This window comes from Pogona vitticeps, chromosome 2 (assembly GCF_051106095.1).
Source record: "Pogona vitticeps strain Pit_001003342236 chromosome 2, PviZW2.1, whole genome shotgun sequence".
Lineage (NCBI taxonomy): Eukaryota > Metazoa > Chordata > Lepidosauria > Squamata > Agamidae > Pogona > Pogona vitticeps.
In genome coordinates this window covers 188437145-188454543 of record NC_135784.1, presented here as the reverse complement: position 1 = coordinate 188454543, position 17399 = coordinate 188437145, and the positions used below count along the sequence as shown (strand labels likewise).

At 44.9% G+C, this 17399-nt stretch overlaps 1 protein-coding gene across 2 annotated transcripts; it reads left to right on the top strand.

Annotated features, from left to right (window-relative positions):
- Positions 1 to 384: 384 nt before the first annotated feature.
- Positions 385 to 9088, top strand: NHLH2 (nescient helix-loop-helix 2). Of its 2 annotated transcripts, XR_013542355.1 has the most exons (3): positions 385 to 1640; positions 4822 to 5525; positions 7582 to 9088. XR_013542355.1 is itself a non-coding variant. In XM_072991685.2 (2 exons), exon 2 carries the CDS (start codon positions 4822 to 4824, stop codon positions 5221 to 5223), a length of 402 nt encoding a protein of 133 aa, XP_072847786.1. In that variant the 5' UTR covers positions 385 to 1640; the 3' UTR covers positions 5224 to 9088. The 2 variants fall into 2 exon arrangements, 1 of the variants encoding a protein (XP_072847786.1); XM_072991685.2 differs by having other exon boundaries at positions 4822 to 9088.
- Positions 9089 to 17399: the final 8311 nt, after the last annotated feature.

The window sequence follows — 17399 nt, the reverse complement described above, 5'->3', positions numbered from 1 at the left end:
TAGGCTCCGTGGCCTGAAGGAGGGGGGCCGCCCTCCCTGCAGGCTGCGGTCAAACCGGGCTGGCTAAGTGTTTAAGGCTGCCGCAGGTGTTGGTTTTTGTTGGCCTTGCCGCCACAGAGATTATGGGTGTTGTTGTCGCCATCATTTAGTGCAGACCTGGATTTAGCTCCCCTGGAGTTTAGGCGCTGGGGAAGAATTACGGCCGCGTCCTCTTCCCTGGGAGCCGTTTCACGCGTGGGCGTGAGCCAGCGAGCGAGACGGCCATCGGGGCTGTGCATGTGTGAATTCGCCCTGGAGGGCATGGTGGAGAGGACGGCGGGGGGGGGGGGAGGCGGAGGAGGGGCTCCTCGCCGCCTCTCGGGCTAGAATAATCGGTGGCACGGATGGAGGGGGGAAATCTGAGCTGCTGGCTGACAATATTTGGGCTGTGAAACTCCCGCACGGTGACAGATGTCAAGTCCAATTAAGCTCCTCGCATCTTGCTTGCAGTCCAATGGGATCTCCCATTGGGTAGCAACTTCGGGGGAGGGGGTGGGGGCGAAATCTGCCGCCTCTCCCTCTCCGGCGCCTTTATATCTCGCCGCTTCTCCCGGACAAACGCGCGGGCACCGGCAGGGCATCCGGACGCATCTCCTCGCTTGCCCGCCCCCCCCCCCGCGCCCTTCACCTCCCCAGGCGGTCTCCGCTCCGGTTGCTCGCCCCTAGTGTGTACCCCCTCTACTACTACTACCCCCCCGCCGGGGTTGGGCCAGGCTGCGTGGTTTGTTGCCCCCCCCCCCTCCAGCAGGGTTGGAGGGACTGAGACAGAAGACGGCCAGGGCTGGATGGGCTGCAAGGGGGCGTCGCGCCGGTGTGGCTTCCTCCTTCCCCGCCAGGGCCCGGACGGGCAGGGCAAGGCCGCCGCCGCCGTCGTTGCCGGGTCTCCGACGCCGCCCGCAAGGAAGGTGAGCCAAGGAGGCGTCGTCTAAACCGGGGCGGCGGCGGCGGCGGCGGCGGGCGAAAGATGGGGCGGGCGGGCCAGAGAGAGACCCGCTAGATCGCCGCGGATCGCTCCCGGGCGAGATCGGGGCCCGACCCCTCGCCTCCCCGGCTGCAGAAGACCTCCTCCGGCGCCTCGCCTCGACCTGCCGGCCTGCGGAACCTCCGGCCCAACTCGGCCGTCCCTTTATCGCTCCATCTCTTTTGTTAGTTGTGGACCCCGCCTTTCCGACCTCCTGCTCGCCAACCTCCGCCGAATTCCGGGCGACGCCGGACAGGATCTGTGACACCCTTGCCGATCTCCTTTTCCCTCCCGGAGAGAAAAAAAATGCGACGATTTTTCCCCCCTTAATATATCTTATTTTCCCTAGAACCACGTCGCTCGCCAACAATTAACGCTCTTCTTCATCATCCTCTCTGGACCTGCCAGCCCCTGAAGACGGCTCCGCTTTAATTCTAGCGCAAAGATGCCGCTACATTTTTACAATTAATTTCCTATATGCGGATTGTTCTCTTTCCCCTTCTTTCTTTCTTTCGTTCTTTCTTCTGTCTTTCTTTCTTTTTTTTAAAGAGTATGAGATCCCCTCCGTCCGGAATTTGATTGGAGGCGCCAAAGAGGTCCAAGCCGTTTAAAGAAAGGTTGTTACAAAGACTCTTGCAAGGTAAATTCCTTTTAAAATGTTCCAATACGCAGCTGAGATGAGCCACGTTTCCCCTCGAACAAACAAAACAAAAACGCTGACCTTTTTTGGGGGGTGGGGAAGAGGTGTGAGGACGTGTGCGCGTAAATATGTAAACAAACAGTCCCTATTCCGGCTTCAGGTTGCAAAAAGAAGCTGAAGCTGCCTTGGAAGTCGATCCCACGGATACCGAGGGACTTGCTTCCAACCGCAGATTCGAGCAAAGCGGGCCACCCTGGGAAGAACTTGCCCCCCAACCCAACCCCCCCAACCACCAAGTTGAGCCCCACGACCTTCTCCCTTCGAGGGCCCAAGTGTAGAGAATTCCCACCGGATTTCTCCTCGCCTTGTTTTACGAAACGCAACCTTCAATTTTAATTTAAACGGTTTTCCCCTCCGTTCTCATGTATAAGCCTATGTTAAATGTTATTTTGATCCTGGTTCTTGATCTGCAGGAAATGATTACTGGGATCGAACCTGGAGAATTCTTTTAACGAAAACGAAAACCAAACATTAAAAATGTGCCAATTTCGGAAGGAAGCGCGTCATTTCCCCTCCCCGGTGTTCTCCTGAGCTTGGTATCTTCCAGCTTATCCAGAACAAACCCACTGGACGGGGAATATAGTTTCTATTTCATTGTTTGCGGAACGACACACCGCGCTTTCCCGATTGTCGATTCCCCCCCCCCCCCCCCAAAAAACACATGCACACTATTTGTCAAGGCAGATTTTTTTTAAAAAAATCAAAAATTCTTTATTCTCTTTTTATTTCCTTTATAAACTACTGCGTCTGGTGGCTTTGGAATGGTCTTAATTCCGAAGAGTACGTTTCACACGAAACCCTATCGACCAAATATCGTGTAAAAAAATTCTAGAATCCGAATTCTAAAATAGAGGTTAATCGAAAAGAGAAAGCGTTGCACGAAAATGGTTTTGTTTACATCGCCTGAACTATGATGATGATGATGATGATGATCCCGTCAGCCTCCTGGGGTCACGTAACATTTCCCCACCCCCTCCTTTTCCCAGTTCCTTCTTGTCCTGAACTTCACCCTGCCCGTCTCGGCCGCGATCCCGCGGCCAGGCTTCTCGGGCCCTCGGCCTGCCTCTCTTCCCCGCTCCCCCAAATCCAGAGGAGAAAGAGAGAGAGAGACCCCGGTCTCCAAGGTGGTTCTGCGCCCCTGATCTACTTGGCTGCTGGCCGCCCGCCCGCCGGCGGTATATTGTTTGATGCGCTGGCAGCCTCGCCCGCGGAAGGATGCGCGGGTCGGTGTGGCCCCTCTCCCTGACAGATGGCGATCTGGAAACCTGTAGGGAGAGCCCATTCAATTCGCCTGGGAAGGGCAGCTCCCTAAAGGCGGACTTTCTTGGCGGAGTGGCCATCTCCATCGCAATTGTCACAGGGGCATAGCTAGCCTGGCTCCTGAACTTACATCGAGCAAAAGGGGGGGGGGGGGTGAGAAAAGGATTTGCATAGGAAAGAGGCGCTCCCCCATTAGCAGGAAGCCGTCGGGGGATCGACTTATGGGTCTCAGGTGTGGGCCGAGCTGGGGGAGGGGGTGGTGGTGGAATCCTCTCTCTCTCTCTATTTCTACACCGCTTGCCAGTGTAGGGCTATGCTTTCCAGCTCAGAGAGGCAGGAAACCCATCCTTGATCGGATCCACCTCAAGAAAGACGGGGTGAAAAATATTTTGAATGAATAAATGAATGAATGAATGGTCCCTGCTGAGACCAAAGGGGACGGAGAGTTTGGTGGACAAACCTTAAAGACCAAAGCAGTTGTATAGATATTAAAGAGACCCGGGGGGGGGGAGGAGAGCAGGTGACAAAAGAAGCGCCTCGCCTGTCTTCCCCTCCCCTCCCGATGTTCTTGGAACGCCTTGATATCCGACTCGTCTCCCCCTCCACCCTCACCCCCCACCCCCGGTCGCCATCCCCTCGCGGCCGCGCCTGGCACCCCACGCCAGGCCTGTTCCCGAGGAAGACTTGATGCAAGGGCCGCCTGGGACGGCTTCACGTGTTGTAGTCATTTGATACGCAGGCGAGGATCGTCTGAAACCAACGGATTCAGACGTACCTTTTCACGTTAGGACTTAGTGTATCATTTTCAGAAAAGCCCGCGACGGGACGCGTCGTCCATCTGGACAAGAAGAACTGAGCGCTTTCTTGCCCCAGGCAAGAGCCGAGCCTCCTCTCGGGTTGCTCCGACCGCCCGTGGGGAAGGGATGCCCGGGAGCGCCGCGCCCCCTCCCCGGCCCTTTCAGGCAGTGGCCTCTCCGCCCTTCTCCCAAAGGATCCGAGAGGCTGGCCACAAGACCCCCTTCCAAAGTCTCCCGGGAGTCACGGGGCGGCGTCTTCGTTGCCCGGTCCATCCTGAGCCAAGGCGACCCGTTTTGCTCCAAAATAGATTTGAGCCCGAAATGTGACCCAAGGATGTCGTTTTATTTTTTTATTTCTGAAGCGCACGCCTGACTTTACTTATGTTGACTGTAAAAACCGCCCAGGCGCCAAGTAATTTTTTAAAAAAACTTCTGAGTAAATCCAACTCATTGCAGGGAGCCTCACTTGGGAGGAGCCATGCAAAGGATCGCGGCCCTTGAGATTTTGCTCCTTGTTTTTTTTATATAACTTTTATTTAAGTACAAAAAAATACAACAACTGACACGGATGTTTCCGGAAGAGGGTCTGGATTTGTAAAGCAATGCTCGGGTGTCTTCAACACACCTGGCTTGAGATGCGAATCCACACGCCCTCATCGGAATCGATCTCCCGCGTTTAAAAAAAGCAGATGGGGGCAAACTTGGGTGTCAGGCAATACTGCCTTTTAGTCTTGACGGTATTGCTGTTCAGCCGATGTGATGCTTAGGCGACAGACATCCCCCGGGTAAGCCCCGTACAAAAAGCAGCCTTATTAAGATGCCACATGAAGTCTTGAGGTGGACACAGACTGGCCTAGCGTAGGAAGAGAGACAGAAGTGCCACAATAACAAAAGCAACATCATGATGATGGTGAACCCCGGGGGCGGGATGATGAGGCTCGTGGACTGAGCCCTAAAATGTCGGGGACGGAGGGTGGGCGGGCGCTGCTCCGGCTCTCGTGGCCTGTCTCCGTGGTGCTTCCGACGGTGACCTCTCCCCCTCGCTTTCCTCTCCCGCCCCACAGATGATGCTTAGCCCGGACCAGGCCGTGGACTCGGACCACCCTTCGTCAGCCCCGTCGGATCCGGAGTCCCTGGAAGCCAAAGGGCTGCGGAGCTGTTGCGCTTCGGACCTGGAGGCGCCCGACGGCGAGGGCGCGGGAGGCGGCGGCGGCGGCCGCCCGGGGCCGCATCCGCAGCAGCCGCTGAGCCGGGAGGAGAAGCGCCGTCGGCGCCGGGCCACGGCCAAGTACCGCTCGGCCCACGCCACGCGGGAACGCATCCGCGTCGAGGCCTTCAACCTGGCCTTCGCCGAGCTCCGCAAGCTGCTGCCCACGCTGCCGCCGGACAAGAAGCTCTCCAAGATCGAAATCCTCCGCCTGGCCATCTGCTACATCTCCTATCTCAACCACGTCCTCGACGTGTAGGGCGAGATGAGGGGGGGGTGGCAGCGGGCGGGCCGGGAGGCAGGGCGACGGGGAAGGGAGGCGGCGGCCCGAGGCGGCCTGGCCTGCCCACCCACACCCCGACCCTCCCAAGCTGCCTCCTCAGCTGCCGGTTTGGCCGGAAGGGAGGCCCTCCCGGCTCAGCGAGGCTCCCTTTTTTTTTGCCCGGGGTCGTGGGCACGGTGGTGGTGGTGGTGGTGGGACCGAGCCACCGCGGCCTCGCTCTCCCCTCGCCTGGCCGGTTTTCCCGCGCTCGCCCCCCCTCCCCCCGTTCGGCGGCAGAGGTAAGAACCCGACGGAAGGTTGGCGGGAACATTCCTTGGCTTTAAGCTCGTGCCTTAAAGGGCCTTTCCTGAGTCGGGCCCTAAAAGAGAAACTTGAAACGGACCGGTTCCTTGGAGGGGGTTCGGGAGGGAGGGATTCTTGCCAAGCCCCCTTCGCCCGCCCAGAGCCTTCGGGCCGCCTGGACAGAAGAGGAGACACCCCACACACACATACACAACACCCTGTGGGCTCCCCTCGTTTAATAAGAAAACAGATCGCCGGACTGCCAAGTGCCCCTTTCTATATATCCAAATAAAATAAAATAAAAATCTCATTTCCTTGTGACCTTAAACGTGTGATCCAGGAGTGCAGTTTAAAATAACTATTTATTTTCTAATTTAAGTTAGAAGAAGTAGACTATTTTCCCCCTAAGGCTATTTTTTAAAGTTTTGAGAGTGGTGAAGGTTTTGCGTTGAAGACTTTGTGCCAACTGGTTTTTCTATAGTCAAGTGTTTACATTTTCTTCTTCTGTGAAATAACTGTCTTGACTTTGGAAGTGTTTGTTGGGAACCAGATAGTGAGTTTCATTTTGATCTGGTTTTTATTGCACCACTTCCTTGTTTTTAAGCGTATTTTATATATTCAGACTTTGTCCTTGAGAATCTTTCTTTATTTTGTGTGTGAAATCAAATTAGCACTTCACTTGAAGATTTTTTTAAATATATAAAATGTGTGTTGTTAACCTGACTTGTAATTCTGTCTAAAAAGTATTTTGCAGACTATTTATAAGGGAAGTAGTTTTTGTTTGTTTGTCTGTCTTTTTGTGATGGTGTGTATGTGTGCGGATTTTTTACAGACTTTTTTTTCTTTTTCAAGAAAAACAGGACTACTTTCCTTTATGACAACCAAAAAAGAAAAAATATATACAACCAGATAATGTTTCATGCTCTTCTGCTGTGAATCTCTTAAGACAAGAAGTATGTTTTAGAGAAAGGAAGAACAAAAAAAAGATAATACATCTGTTATCCAAAGATTTTAGTCTTTTTCAGGGTTTTTAGGTGCGTGCGTGTGTGTGTGTGTGTGTGTTGCTTTGTATAAGGCAATATTTTGTAGTGAAAATAGATAAATCTGGTTTCTATCAGAAGCATTTTTCATATCTCTCATGAATGGTGCACTGTTTTGCATATAAATAAAAGTATCAAACAAACATGTTTTTGCTCTTCTTTAAAGTTTGTGCCCCCCCCATAAATAGGAAAATAACAGAAAATAAAAAGAACAAAAACAATTACTCAGACTGTCCAAGGTTACTGTCAAATGAGAGAGTCTCTCTTGCAAGCTGCACTGAAATGAATGGGGGTTACACAAGGATGTCTCTATTAAATGTTTCTAGTGTTGTATGCAGTTGCAGACCGAAGGGCAGTATTAGTTGTACACACATCGTTCTACAGCTTCATTAAAAAGCCTGGAGTAAAGATTATAGATACTAAATAGATGTATTTTCTCCCCCCCCTCCCAATTTTTCCTTGTTGAGAACATAATATAGTTCGTAATTTGGTTATCAACAACCAAAAGCGCATCCTTGCACGTTCTTTCGGTTGTTGAGAAATTAGATTGCCGAGTATTTGTCAAAAGGTTGTAATACGCTTTCATTCTGCAGTGGAAATAGAATGGGATGAAAACTGTGTTGAATAAAATGGCAAGCGGCAATGGCTGTACAGTTCGGATTTACTGGGCAGGGGAGAGGAGCCACAAAGCACAACATTCTGCCTTCACTGTCGGAGTTGGTGTTGTACGGTAGGCCCCAGGGAAGGTTGGAATCGGGTTCAGCCACAAGCTCATTGGGTGGTTTTAAAGGAGAGTTCTGGTAATGCCCAATCCTTAGTGTGGAATTAATACTTTGAAAACACTTGGAAAGATTACTGGGAAAATGTATGTAAAGTGTATTGTAGAAATTCTGAGGGTTGTATTTCTGATTAAAGTGTTTCCAGAGCGTAGGTAACATTGGACAAAGTATGACTATGAACTAAAGTCGCTGTTGATCTCACTTTCTAACATGTTTTGCTTTTGTCCTTTTAGTAAATAGGAACATACAGACACAGAGGTTGCAAAACCATGTAGACCGCTGTCATTTTAGGTGCAGAGGGTTGGAGAATGGAAGAAGCCATCTAAACAAGGAGTCCCAGTTCATGCTGGCAGTCTTTGAAGATAAGCAGCACCAGCAGCATAATAAATATAAAAGAGAAGAAAAGAAGAAACAAGAGGAGAAGGGGAGTCACATTAGTGTGCAAGGTTAAAAAAGTGGATGGAGTAGTAAAAGTAGGCATCAGGAGCTCAAAATGTGATAATAAGGGAGATCAGAAAATAAAATTTCTGAAATAGATTAAGTACCTCGAATTCAAATGTTAAATTTATCAGCTGGAGGAGAAAGGAGAGATTTTGCACAGTCTTAGAAGAAATGGCACGGCTGCTTGAAACTCAGTGAAGAGGCAGAGAAATCAAAACTAGTACGTATTCTAGCTGCAAACCCAAGGTGAAGGATAAGAATGTTGTTGGGAAAGGAAAGAACAGATGATGAGAGCCAAATATATAATACAGAGAGAAGGAGAGAGAGAGGGAAGGAGATCTCTGGAAATCAGACATACAGATGGTAACCAATCACCTGGAGATGCTAGAAGCAGCAGAAAGAGAGGTAGAACCAGCATTGACTGTCACTTGTACTGCATTGTTATTAAAGATACAGAGAAGAAATGAAAGCATCAAGAGGAAGGGTATTGAGAATAAAGTGAAGAACACTAAGAGCGGAATACCAATAAGTGGAAGGATTAACACTGTCAAAGGCTACAGAGAAGTCAAAATGAGAGGGAGCAAGCAGCCTTTTAGAAAACGTTGCTTCAGAAGAAGGGATAAAAGCTTGGTGTGGATCTGGAAGAATGCTGAATAACAAGGATTCAAGAAGAACTTATGTACTCTGAGATGACTAAGCTTGTGTAGCCTAGAAATAAAGATAGAATACTAATGGGTTGGTAAACAAAACCGAGAGAGAACTTTGTCAATATAATTAAAACCAAACTGCAACGTATTGAGAAAGAAAGAGACAGTGATCCAATGGGGATTTTATCCTGCTGTTTGGTCACTCCTATTCCTGGTGATATGACATACAGGGAGTCCTGAACCAGCGCATCCATGTCAGAGGCTACTGTGTGTGTGTTTGCTGGCAGGATTGTTTCAGTTTGATTCCAATCTATGGGATTGCTGGGCTTGAACCAAAGTGGATGGCTTAAGTGGCTTTTCAATATTAGAAAATTGAAAGGTTCTGCCCACTTCCTTCTCTCTCTTTCAAGGTAGGGTTGTTTGAGGTGCCTGTGGTTTTCTGTTTCCAAACCACACGATCCTTGTATGTGAATACAAGTATTGCCCCAAATGACATATCACGCCTTGAAGTGACCCTGTTTGGGACCATCCAGTCTTTGACCATCCAATTGCACTCACTGAGAGAGAGAAAGAAGATTAATATATGTGAATAAGGGGAGAAAGAACAGAAAGACCAGCAGAATGGGGGAATAGGTAGGGAATAGGTTAAGGGGGGGAAAAGTTTACTGACAACCAAGAGACTGCAGTGGAAGAATAAATAGCAGGACTTCTGCCTTTGAAAAACAAATCTCCAGCAAATATAAATGAGGAAAATAAATGAGGATAAATAGAAGAAAAACAAGAAGAGAAGAATGTGAAAGTTTATTTAAAAGAGCATGGCCAGATGATAGAACAAAAGTTACTGCCAGATTTCTGGGTGATCAGCAGTAGGTGGGCAAAGAACTCTGTTCCTGGTTATCTAACAACTGGGAAGACCCTCCCCTCCTTAGACTGGTGAGGCAGAATGCATGGCTGAAATCTAATGGTAAATCATAACTAGAATAGGCCTACTGAATCTGGGTATTTAATCTCATTGATTCAGCAGGCTTACTCTAGTTGTGATGTTCAACTGGATTTTAGTCAGTCATTCCTTCTTGCAAAATTTCCTGTCAAAGCTGTTTGACAGTAACAACTTCCATTATTGCTGCCTGAGACTGCAGCAATATATATTGTGCAACAGTACAATTCAGTGTTCCATAAGATATTCACACTTGTTGAAAAACAGTCCCTACAATTGCTTTGTGTTTGGGTGAGAAGTGGTTAAATGATGGAAAAAGGAGTCAAGGTCAGGGATTTTCCCTTGCATGGTGCCACTCTGTGAATGGTAGTGAGCAAGGGAAGGTATCCTGTGTAGACACCATCTTGATTGCTGCCATTGGCATTGTCCACATTCAGGCTGCTATTTTCAATGTAAAGCTTGGCATCCTTTTTCCTGCTGGCAACTTTGCCCAATATTGTGCAGCAATATTGGACCATTTGTTAGCTTTTGAAATCATGGGTGCGGAAGCATAATATCTCACATTCATAAATCAGAAAGATTTATCATATTAAGTTGTTCACTGGGCAGTTTCATCGTCACCAACGAACGTTCTTTTCTTCATGCAAGTTACTAATTTTATCAATACCATGTTTCCCCCCAAAATAAGACAGGGTCTTATATTAATTTTTGTTCTAAAAATGCAATAGGGCTTATTTTCAGGGGATGTTTTATTTTATTCATGTACAACAATCTACATTTATTCAAATAAATGTCATGTCATCTTCTGGTTGCTCCACAATGATGGTGGATGGCAGGGTTTCACTTAACTGGGACTTATTTTGGGGGTAGGGCTTATATTATGAACATCCTGAAAAAATCATACTAGGGCTTATTTTCAGGTTAGAGCTTATTTTCACGGAAACAGGGTATGGTATGTGCTTCCCAGAGGTTTATGCACAAGCAAATGCCATATATGGGGTGAAAACGCTTCTCATCCTTGTTTTATGGTAAGCACTCTGAATCAGTGATGCTTCCAGTGACTAATCACACAGAATTGTGATGGAGCAGACACACCCTGGTTAGCAGTGGGCTCCATTCCGTAGTGACAAGTTTAACTTGAACATATGGTGGAACACTACAATCCAGTGGTCATTCTACCAAAACTGCAGTGGTTATAAAAACATGGGGTGGTATGAGTAAAAACAGAGATTTGTTTCAGGGGGAAATCACTACTCAGGGGAATCCAAATAATTAATTACATAAAGTAAAATGAATGGATTGTTGAAATCAAGAAGATCATAAATGCTAACCAACTCTTGCCTAGAACCACTGCTTCAGGAAAATGGTAAAGTCAGCCTCATTGACATTAGTGGAAGCCTCATGGAAAGGCTGAAGGTTTGTGGCCAGCAGGTCTTTGCTATAGGTTGAGTCACCTGGTAAAACATCTTGTGCTTTTGAAATCCTTCTATTCTGCTAGTTGTACTGCTTCAAATTAGGCTGCAGTACAGGTGAACATGCAAAACGTCTTAGGCTCCTTGCAGTGGGAAATTGAGTTCAAATCCCATTGAAAGGAGTACCAGACTCTACAAGAGTTTAGTAGCACGGAATCCTGCCCCATTAAATATGCTTTTAGAGTATCTAGTGTGTTCCAGCACTTAAATAAGTATGATCATTATGGATTAGTAGTATTCCTATTTTGCAGATATGGTGGGAAATGTATTCAGTGCTGTATAAGATTTTGAAGCAGACCAATGAAGGAGAGCAGGATGCATCTCCAGTATTTATGCTCATATAGATATCTTTAAGAACAACACAAAAGCCAGTTTTTCTGTAAAGGTTGTTCTGTTGGGTCATGGACATGCAATGCTGAGAAAAGTTTTGTTTGCTGCCTGTAGACCCGTCATACCACTATAAAGGACACAGGGTTCCTATCAGGAGAAAAAAAAGTGGTATTTGGAAATGGAATAAGCATTCTTGGTACTTGGGAATGGAATAAGCATTCTTCTCATAATAGAGAGTTCCAGAATTGTTGCCAAAAATCATCTTCAACACATAAAGACACATAAGATGCAGATGTGTCTGTATGGACATATGAACTAGAGTAGGATGAATCAATCCAGTCCATGCACAGCTTTTTATTGTAATACGCCATTCATTCTGTTGATTTAATTGACTACTTATTTACAGGAGTTTCACTGTGAGCAAGAAATGGAAGAATGAAACATGTAGGGAAATAGCGATACAGCTGCAAATATGCAGGTGCAGTAAAAGGCTAAAAACCTTATATAATGGATGAATGGGTAGAATTAATGGATTGATTCATTCACTGCATCTTATATGAGCCACATTTTGATTTCGGTTGACCCCATGCCTTCGCAAAAAGACATCACAGCTGGTGGTATTGTTGAAAACAATTTACATAACATCAGGTGCTTTTAGGCAGTTGTTTTCAAATTAATTTTCAAAATATAAATAATTTGTTTATGTTATTTAACAATACTTTGCATTTATACAGCATTTTAGAAAGTTCACCTGCATTATCTTTATGATCTTTGCAAGAAAACTATGTTCAATGAGTATTATTATCTCCATGTTGCAGATGGGAGGGCAGAGATTTTTCATTATTCCTTTCATTTTGGCTCTGCTTTTCCCCCTGCAGTGCATTCAAAGTGGGGTACAAATATAACTAATTCAGAAAAGCAAGAATATAAAGTCATCAAAAGGTTTTCACAAGCCATCCAGAAGTGGAAAGAGAGGGAGACTGCTGGTTCTCACCAAAAGGAAGGTATTCTGTAGCTTGGGCACCACCTGTGATCTAGACTGGGTTAATGCTCTCTAGTGATGAAGGCAGAATTTGAACTGATGTGTAGCACATGTTCTTTCCCAAGTTATGCCAACAAATGCCTGCAATCTGAGAACGCACATAAAAAGGATCTTTTAACCTTGACAGTCTTATGTTAGATTGGTTCCAGCAATATGCATTTCACACTAGTTCAATTCATATGGGATTGATTGATTTCTCATACAATAATTTTTTAAAAAATGTGTGCAGTGATCACTCTGGGAATGAGCTTTTTTGGCAATCAGCACTCAATTCCAAACACTGCTGTATAGGGAGTTAATTAGCTCCTGGGTGACAAACAATTCTATGTGTATGAAACATGCAAGACACAAGACTAAACACTTAACACAAATCCATACATAAGGCTCAAGTATATAAAATAGCCTCAGGACAAATGTTTCACATGATGTGCTGTCAAGTTTCCTATCACCACCTATGAATTACTGGTCTCTAAAAGAACCTTATCTTTAACAGTCCTAATTATCTCTTAAAAATGAAGGCTGAGTCAGTCTACCACATTTTAGGTCGTCTTCTTTTCCTAGTGCCTTCAACATTTCCTATCCTTAATGCCTTTCTGAATAAGTCTTGGTAGATCTAGAACATGATAGCCACAGCTTAGCACCTAGTAAGAATTCAAGCTTGATTTATCTGGAACCCAATAAGTTATCTTTCTGGTGAACAATTCAAACACCACAATTCAAAAGAACAAATATCAGCTTTTTTAATTGTCCAGTTTTCATATTCTCTAGTTGCATACCATCAAATTGCTTCCAACTTATGGTGACCCTTCTCAGGATTTTCTAGACCTAAAAGTACTCAGAAGTGGCCCCTTCTTCTGGAAGCAATCTGGGAATATGTGAGGCTACACCAGCTACGTAATCTCCTAGGAGGCACACTGGAGGAACTTGCAAATCCCTGGCTCTGATGCTCCAGCTAAGTAAGTCAGTTACACATCCCAACACAGTATAAAGATTACTATTCCGTGGATGATCTTGGCCTTGGATTTCAGCAATGCATCTTTATATCTAAGGATTTCTATTTTTCCTGATTTCTTCATAATTAATAATTGTGTGTCCTCTAGTCCATTCTGACTTGTGACCATTTTCAGGGTTTTCTTAGTATGAAGTACTCAGAAGTGGTTTACCAGTCCCTTCTACAGGGGCTACTCTGTAATTTGCCCAAGTCTACACAGCCTGTCTCTTCCAGGAGACTCACTGCAGAACTGAACTGACATCTGGTGTACCAATTCAATGTATTATCCAGCAAAATATTTGTCTTTCCAAGTCTCAGTTTTCTTCTGAGTTATTGGCTGGGTTGGAGTCTCCAGTTGAATTGTTGCCATAACCAAGGTATGAATTTTAAAAAACAAATTTAATCTCATCATCAGCTTTATATTTATCCAATTCTTCTAGTCATTATTTTTGTTGTCAGCTGCCCAGAGACCTTTGGGTAGAATGGGTGGCATATAAGTCAAATAAATAAATAAATAAATAAATAAATAAATAAATAAATAAATAAATAAATAAATAAATTTTGTAATCTTAATGTGCAACTGTAATCTCACTTCTGTGCTTTCTTTTTTAATCTTCCTCAGTCATTCCAAGTCGTTGTTGCTTTCTGTCAGTAATATGGTATCATCTGCAAATCTTCAACTGCTGATATTTCTTCCAGCAGTTTTCATTCTTCCTCCACCTGAATCTAGTCCAGCTTTCCATACAACATGTAACATATATAGATTAGCTAGACAGGATGGTGAAATTTAACCTGACATTTTTGGCAACTGTAAACCATTCTGTTTCTCCATACTCTGCTCCAACAGTAGCCTCTTATCTTATGCTTCAGGACAATCAAATTTTAAGGCACACTTTTTTGAGTGTGTGTGAGAGAGAATCTGTAGCTTTTCATTATTGACGTAGTCAAAGACTTCACTGTAATCTATACTGTACTGCTTTTCTTCTGTAATCCTTTGGTACACCACAGAAGCCAATTTTGTAATATGATATCTAGTGCCTTTTCCATTTCTGAATGTCTTGAACATTGAGCATTTCTCATTCCATATGTTGTATGGTTAAAGTCTTTTTTTTTTTTTTTTTGCAAAAGCTTGAGTACCCCCTTACTTGCATAATAAATTAATGTGATAGTCCTATCGTTATTGCAACCTTTGGTCTATTTTCTTTGGCATTGGATATTGAACATTCCAGTCTGGTTATGTTGTGTTTTCTGTATCTCTAGGCATATTCTTCGGATTTTTATAGGATTCAGTCTCTCTATCTTGAAAGAGCTCTTGATATCACATTTACTTCTGGTGACTTATTAGTTCCAGTTGCTTTGACATCAGTTTTCACTTCATTTTCTAAAATATTCTATGGTCAGGACCATTCATCATGGTCACACATACCTTCTATGTTTAGAGGAAGAGATATTATAATTGGACATAGACCAGGACTGTGAATAGGCTGGCTATGGGTGAGTCTTTGTGGCAAAAAGGATGAATAACATTACTGGAATGGCTAATTCCCCTCCACCTGCTCTCCATGTGCCTATTCATAGTTTCACTTCTTGATTTTATCATGAGCTGCTTATATCCTATTAACATCCGCTAAAGGTTTTTTGAGAGTCAAGAAGGATAGGCTTGGAAGAACTAAAAAGCAGCCCAGAGACACTCCCTTCCACTGGATTAGGGAAAGGATGTTCTTAGTTGGGCTTCCAACCAAGTGTGAGAGAGACATCTTCACGGATTCAGTGAGTTTAAAAAGTAGGTCTGAAAAGGACTTGATATCAGCAGAGTGACTTCCAACAACGGACAAGTGGAACCGTGGTCCGTAATGGAACTGAAGCTGTGGAGCCCTTGTGCTCGTAAAGTGTCTTTTAAAAAAGCGGACAAAAGAGGAAAATGGTGGGGAGTAACTAGTTCAGAATGGATACTGTCTTCATAGAAGGGAGAGGTTCTCCAGACTTCCTCATGCCAAATGTCTCCTGTAGTACTGCTTCCCTGGGAATTTGGGGGAGAGGCAATCTCTGCCATCCCATCATACTTAACAATATTTCTGCAACAACCTGGTGCATTTGACTCTTTGGCCAGGTGCCTTGGCATCTCCTTTTTGACCGTGCCTAGTTCTTGACCGGTTGAGCCTTGCTTGCCATTGGGGCACTTGCGTGGTCAGTGAGGTCATGCTGCTGAATCCTGCATTGTGTACATGACTAGAAGTTTGAAAAGTATGAAACAGACACTCATTTGGCTTAAACACACACATTACAGCTGGAATGGGCAAGTCCTCAGTTCCTGTCTTTCTCCATGGGACAAGATGGTGAGTTTTAAGGCAGCATCAGTACAATAGGAGAGATCATCGGGAGAGGGTGGGGCTTCTCCCAGATCCCTACGTTAATCAGCCTGCCAATACAGGAGATTTGCTAGCTCCCAGAGCAGCCTCAATGCGGACAGCAGTTTGAGAGGAGACATGAAGTCTTGTGATGTAATACACATATTTCTTCTGTCCTACAATCACCTCTGGTCAAATAAATTTTGCAGGTGTGGAAACCCACTAAAACGTGTTAGGCTTACAGTGGGGTCTCTACTTAAGAACTTAATCCGTATTGGAAGGTGGTTCTCAAGTTGAAAAGTTCTTATGTTGAATCTGCATTTCCCATAGGAATGCATTGAAAACCATTTAATCCGTATCTGCTCTTTTCCGTCCATAGAAACTACAGTGGGACCTCTACTTAAGAACTTAATCCATTTTGGAATGGTGTTCTTAAGTTGAAACGTTCTTAAGTTGAAGCAAAATTTCCCATAGGAATGGACTGAAAACCAATTAATCCGTTCTGGCTGTTTTTTTTTGTTATGTAGAGGTGTGTTCGTACATTGAAGCATTAGTTCCCATAGGAACTAATGCAGAGCTGGTTAATACGTACTCTACCACTAGGGAGAGAAATTTTTTTTAACCTAAGATGACCTAAGGTTAAAAAAAGAGCAGGAAAGGTTTTTTTTTCCTGTTCTTATCTTGGATTTCTGTTCTCAAGTAGAAGCAAAATTTAGCAAATGGAGCTGTTCTTAAGTTGGATTGTTCTTAAGTAGGGACATTCTTAAGTATAGACCCCACTGTATTTATCGCAGGATGAGGGTACACATCACAAGGAGAGATCCATCTGCCAAGTTACATTCAGATGTCCGGGGAGATACCTGTGGGTCTTTGGCCCTACATAACATTAAGGCACCTAAATCTCTTAGTGTGTCAGCATTCTAAAAGTTAATTAGTGGATCTTGGATCTTAAGCAATGTTTACAGTCCTTTCACAAGCAGGGCAAACCTTCAGAAAGCTATCAGAACAGTCTCTTGCTAGGGGTAAACATCATTACGATTTCCCACCACAGAATAGCCCTGTGGGATTGCATGGATGAATAATTCAACAAGATTCCTAGTACAGTTTGGGGATACATGGACCAAGATTTCAGTGGGGCTTTGAGGCCTTTCTTTTTTCTCTTGAAAATGAGGGAAAGGACCAATAACAGAAAGATTTTTCTATAGTTCTATGAATCTGAGATTACCATCTTCTCTATTCCACTCTATTTTTATTTTTGCTATTCCTTCAATAGGTCTTATATTTATCAATTGTTTCTACCCTCTCTCATCATCAGTTCTGTCCGTATAACCCTGATCTTCAAATGTACAGCCCCTTTGTGTGGTTTGTGTTAAGTAAATGTGCACATTTTCCTTTGCTGACTAAACTCCTTCCTTCCTTCCTTCCTTCCTTCCTTCCTTCCTTCCTTCCTTCCTTCCTTCCTTCCTTCCTTCCTTCCTTCCTTTATGCAGGACAGTAGAAAATTACACTGTCTTTCTTTCTTTCTTTCTTTCTTTCTTTCTTTCTTTCTTTCTTTCTTTCTTTCTTTCTTTCTTTCTTTCTTTCTTTCTTTCTTTCTTTCTTTCTTTCTTTCTTTCTTTCTTTCTTTCTTTCTTTCTTTCTTTCTTTCTTTCTTTCTTTCTTTCTTTCTACGTGGGCTTTAGATTTGTCTTTGGCTTTTCACTGGTTTGGGATGAGCCCCTGTGTCTCCCTTTGGGACGGAGGCAGGTGTTGCTTCAGTCGAGCGCATGCAATCAAATTACAGGACCGTCTGTCGCCTCCTCTGGGAAATGAAGGAGGGAGGGAGGGAGGAGGCCACACATTG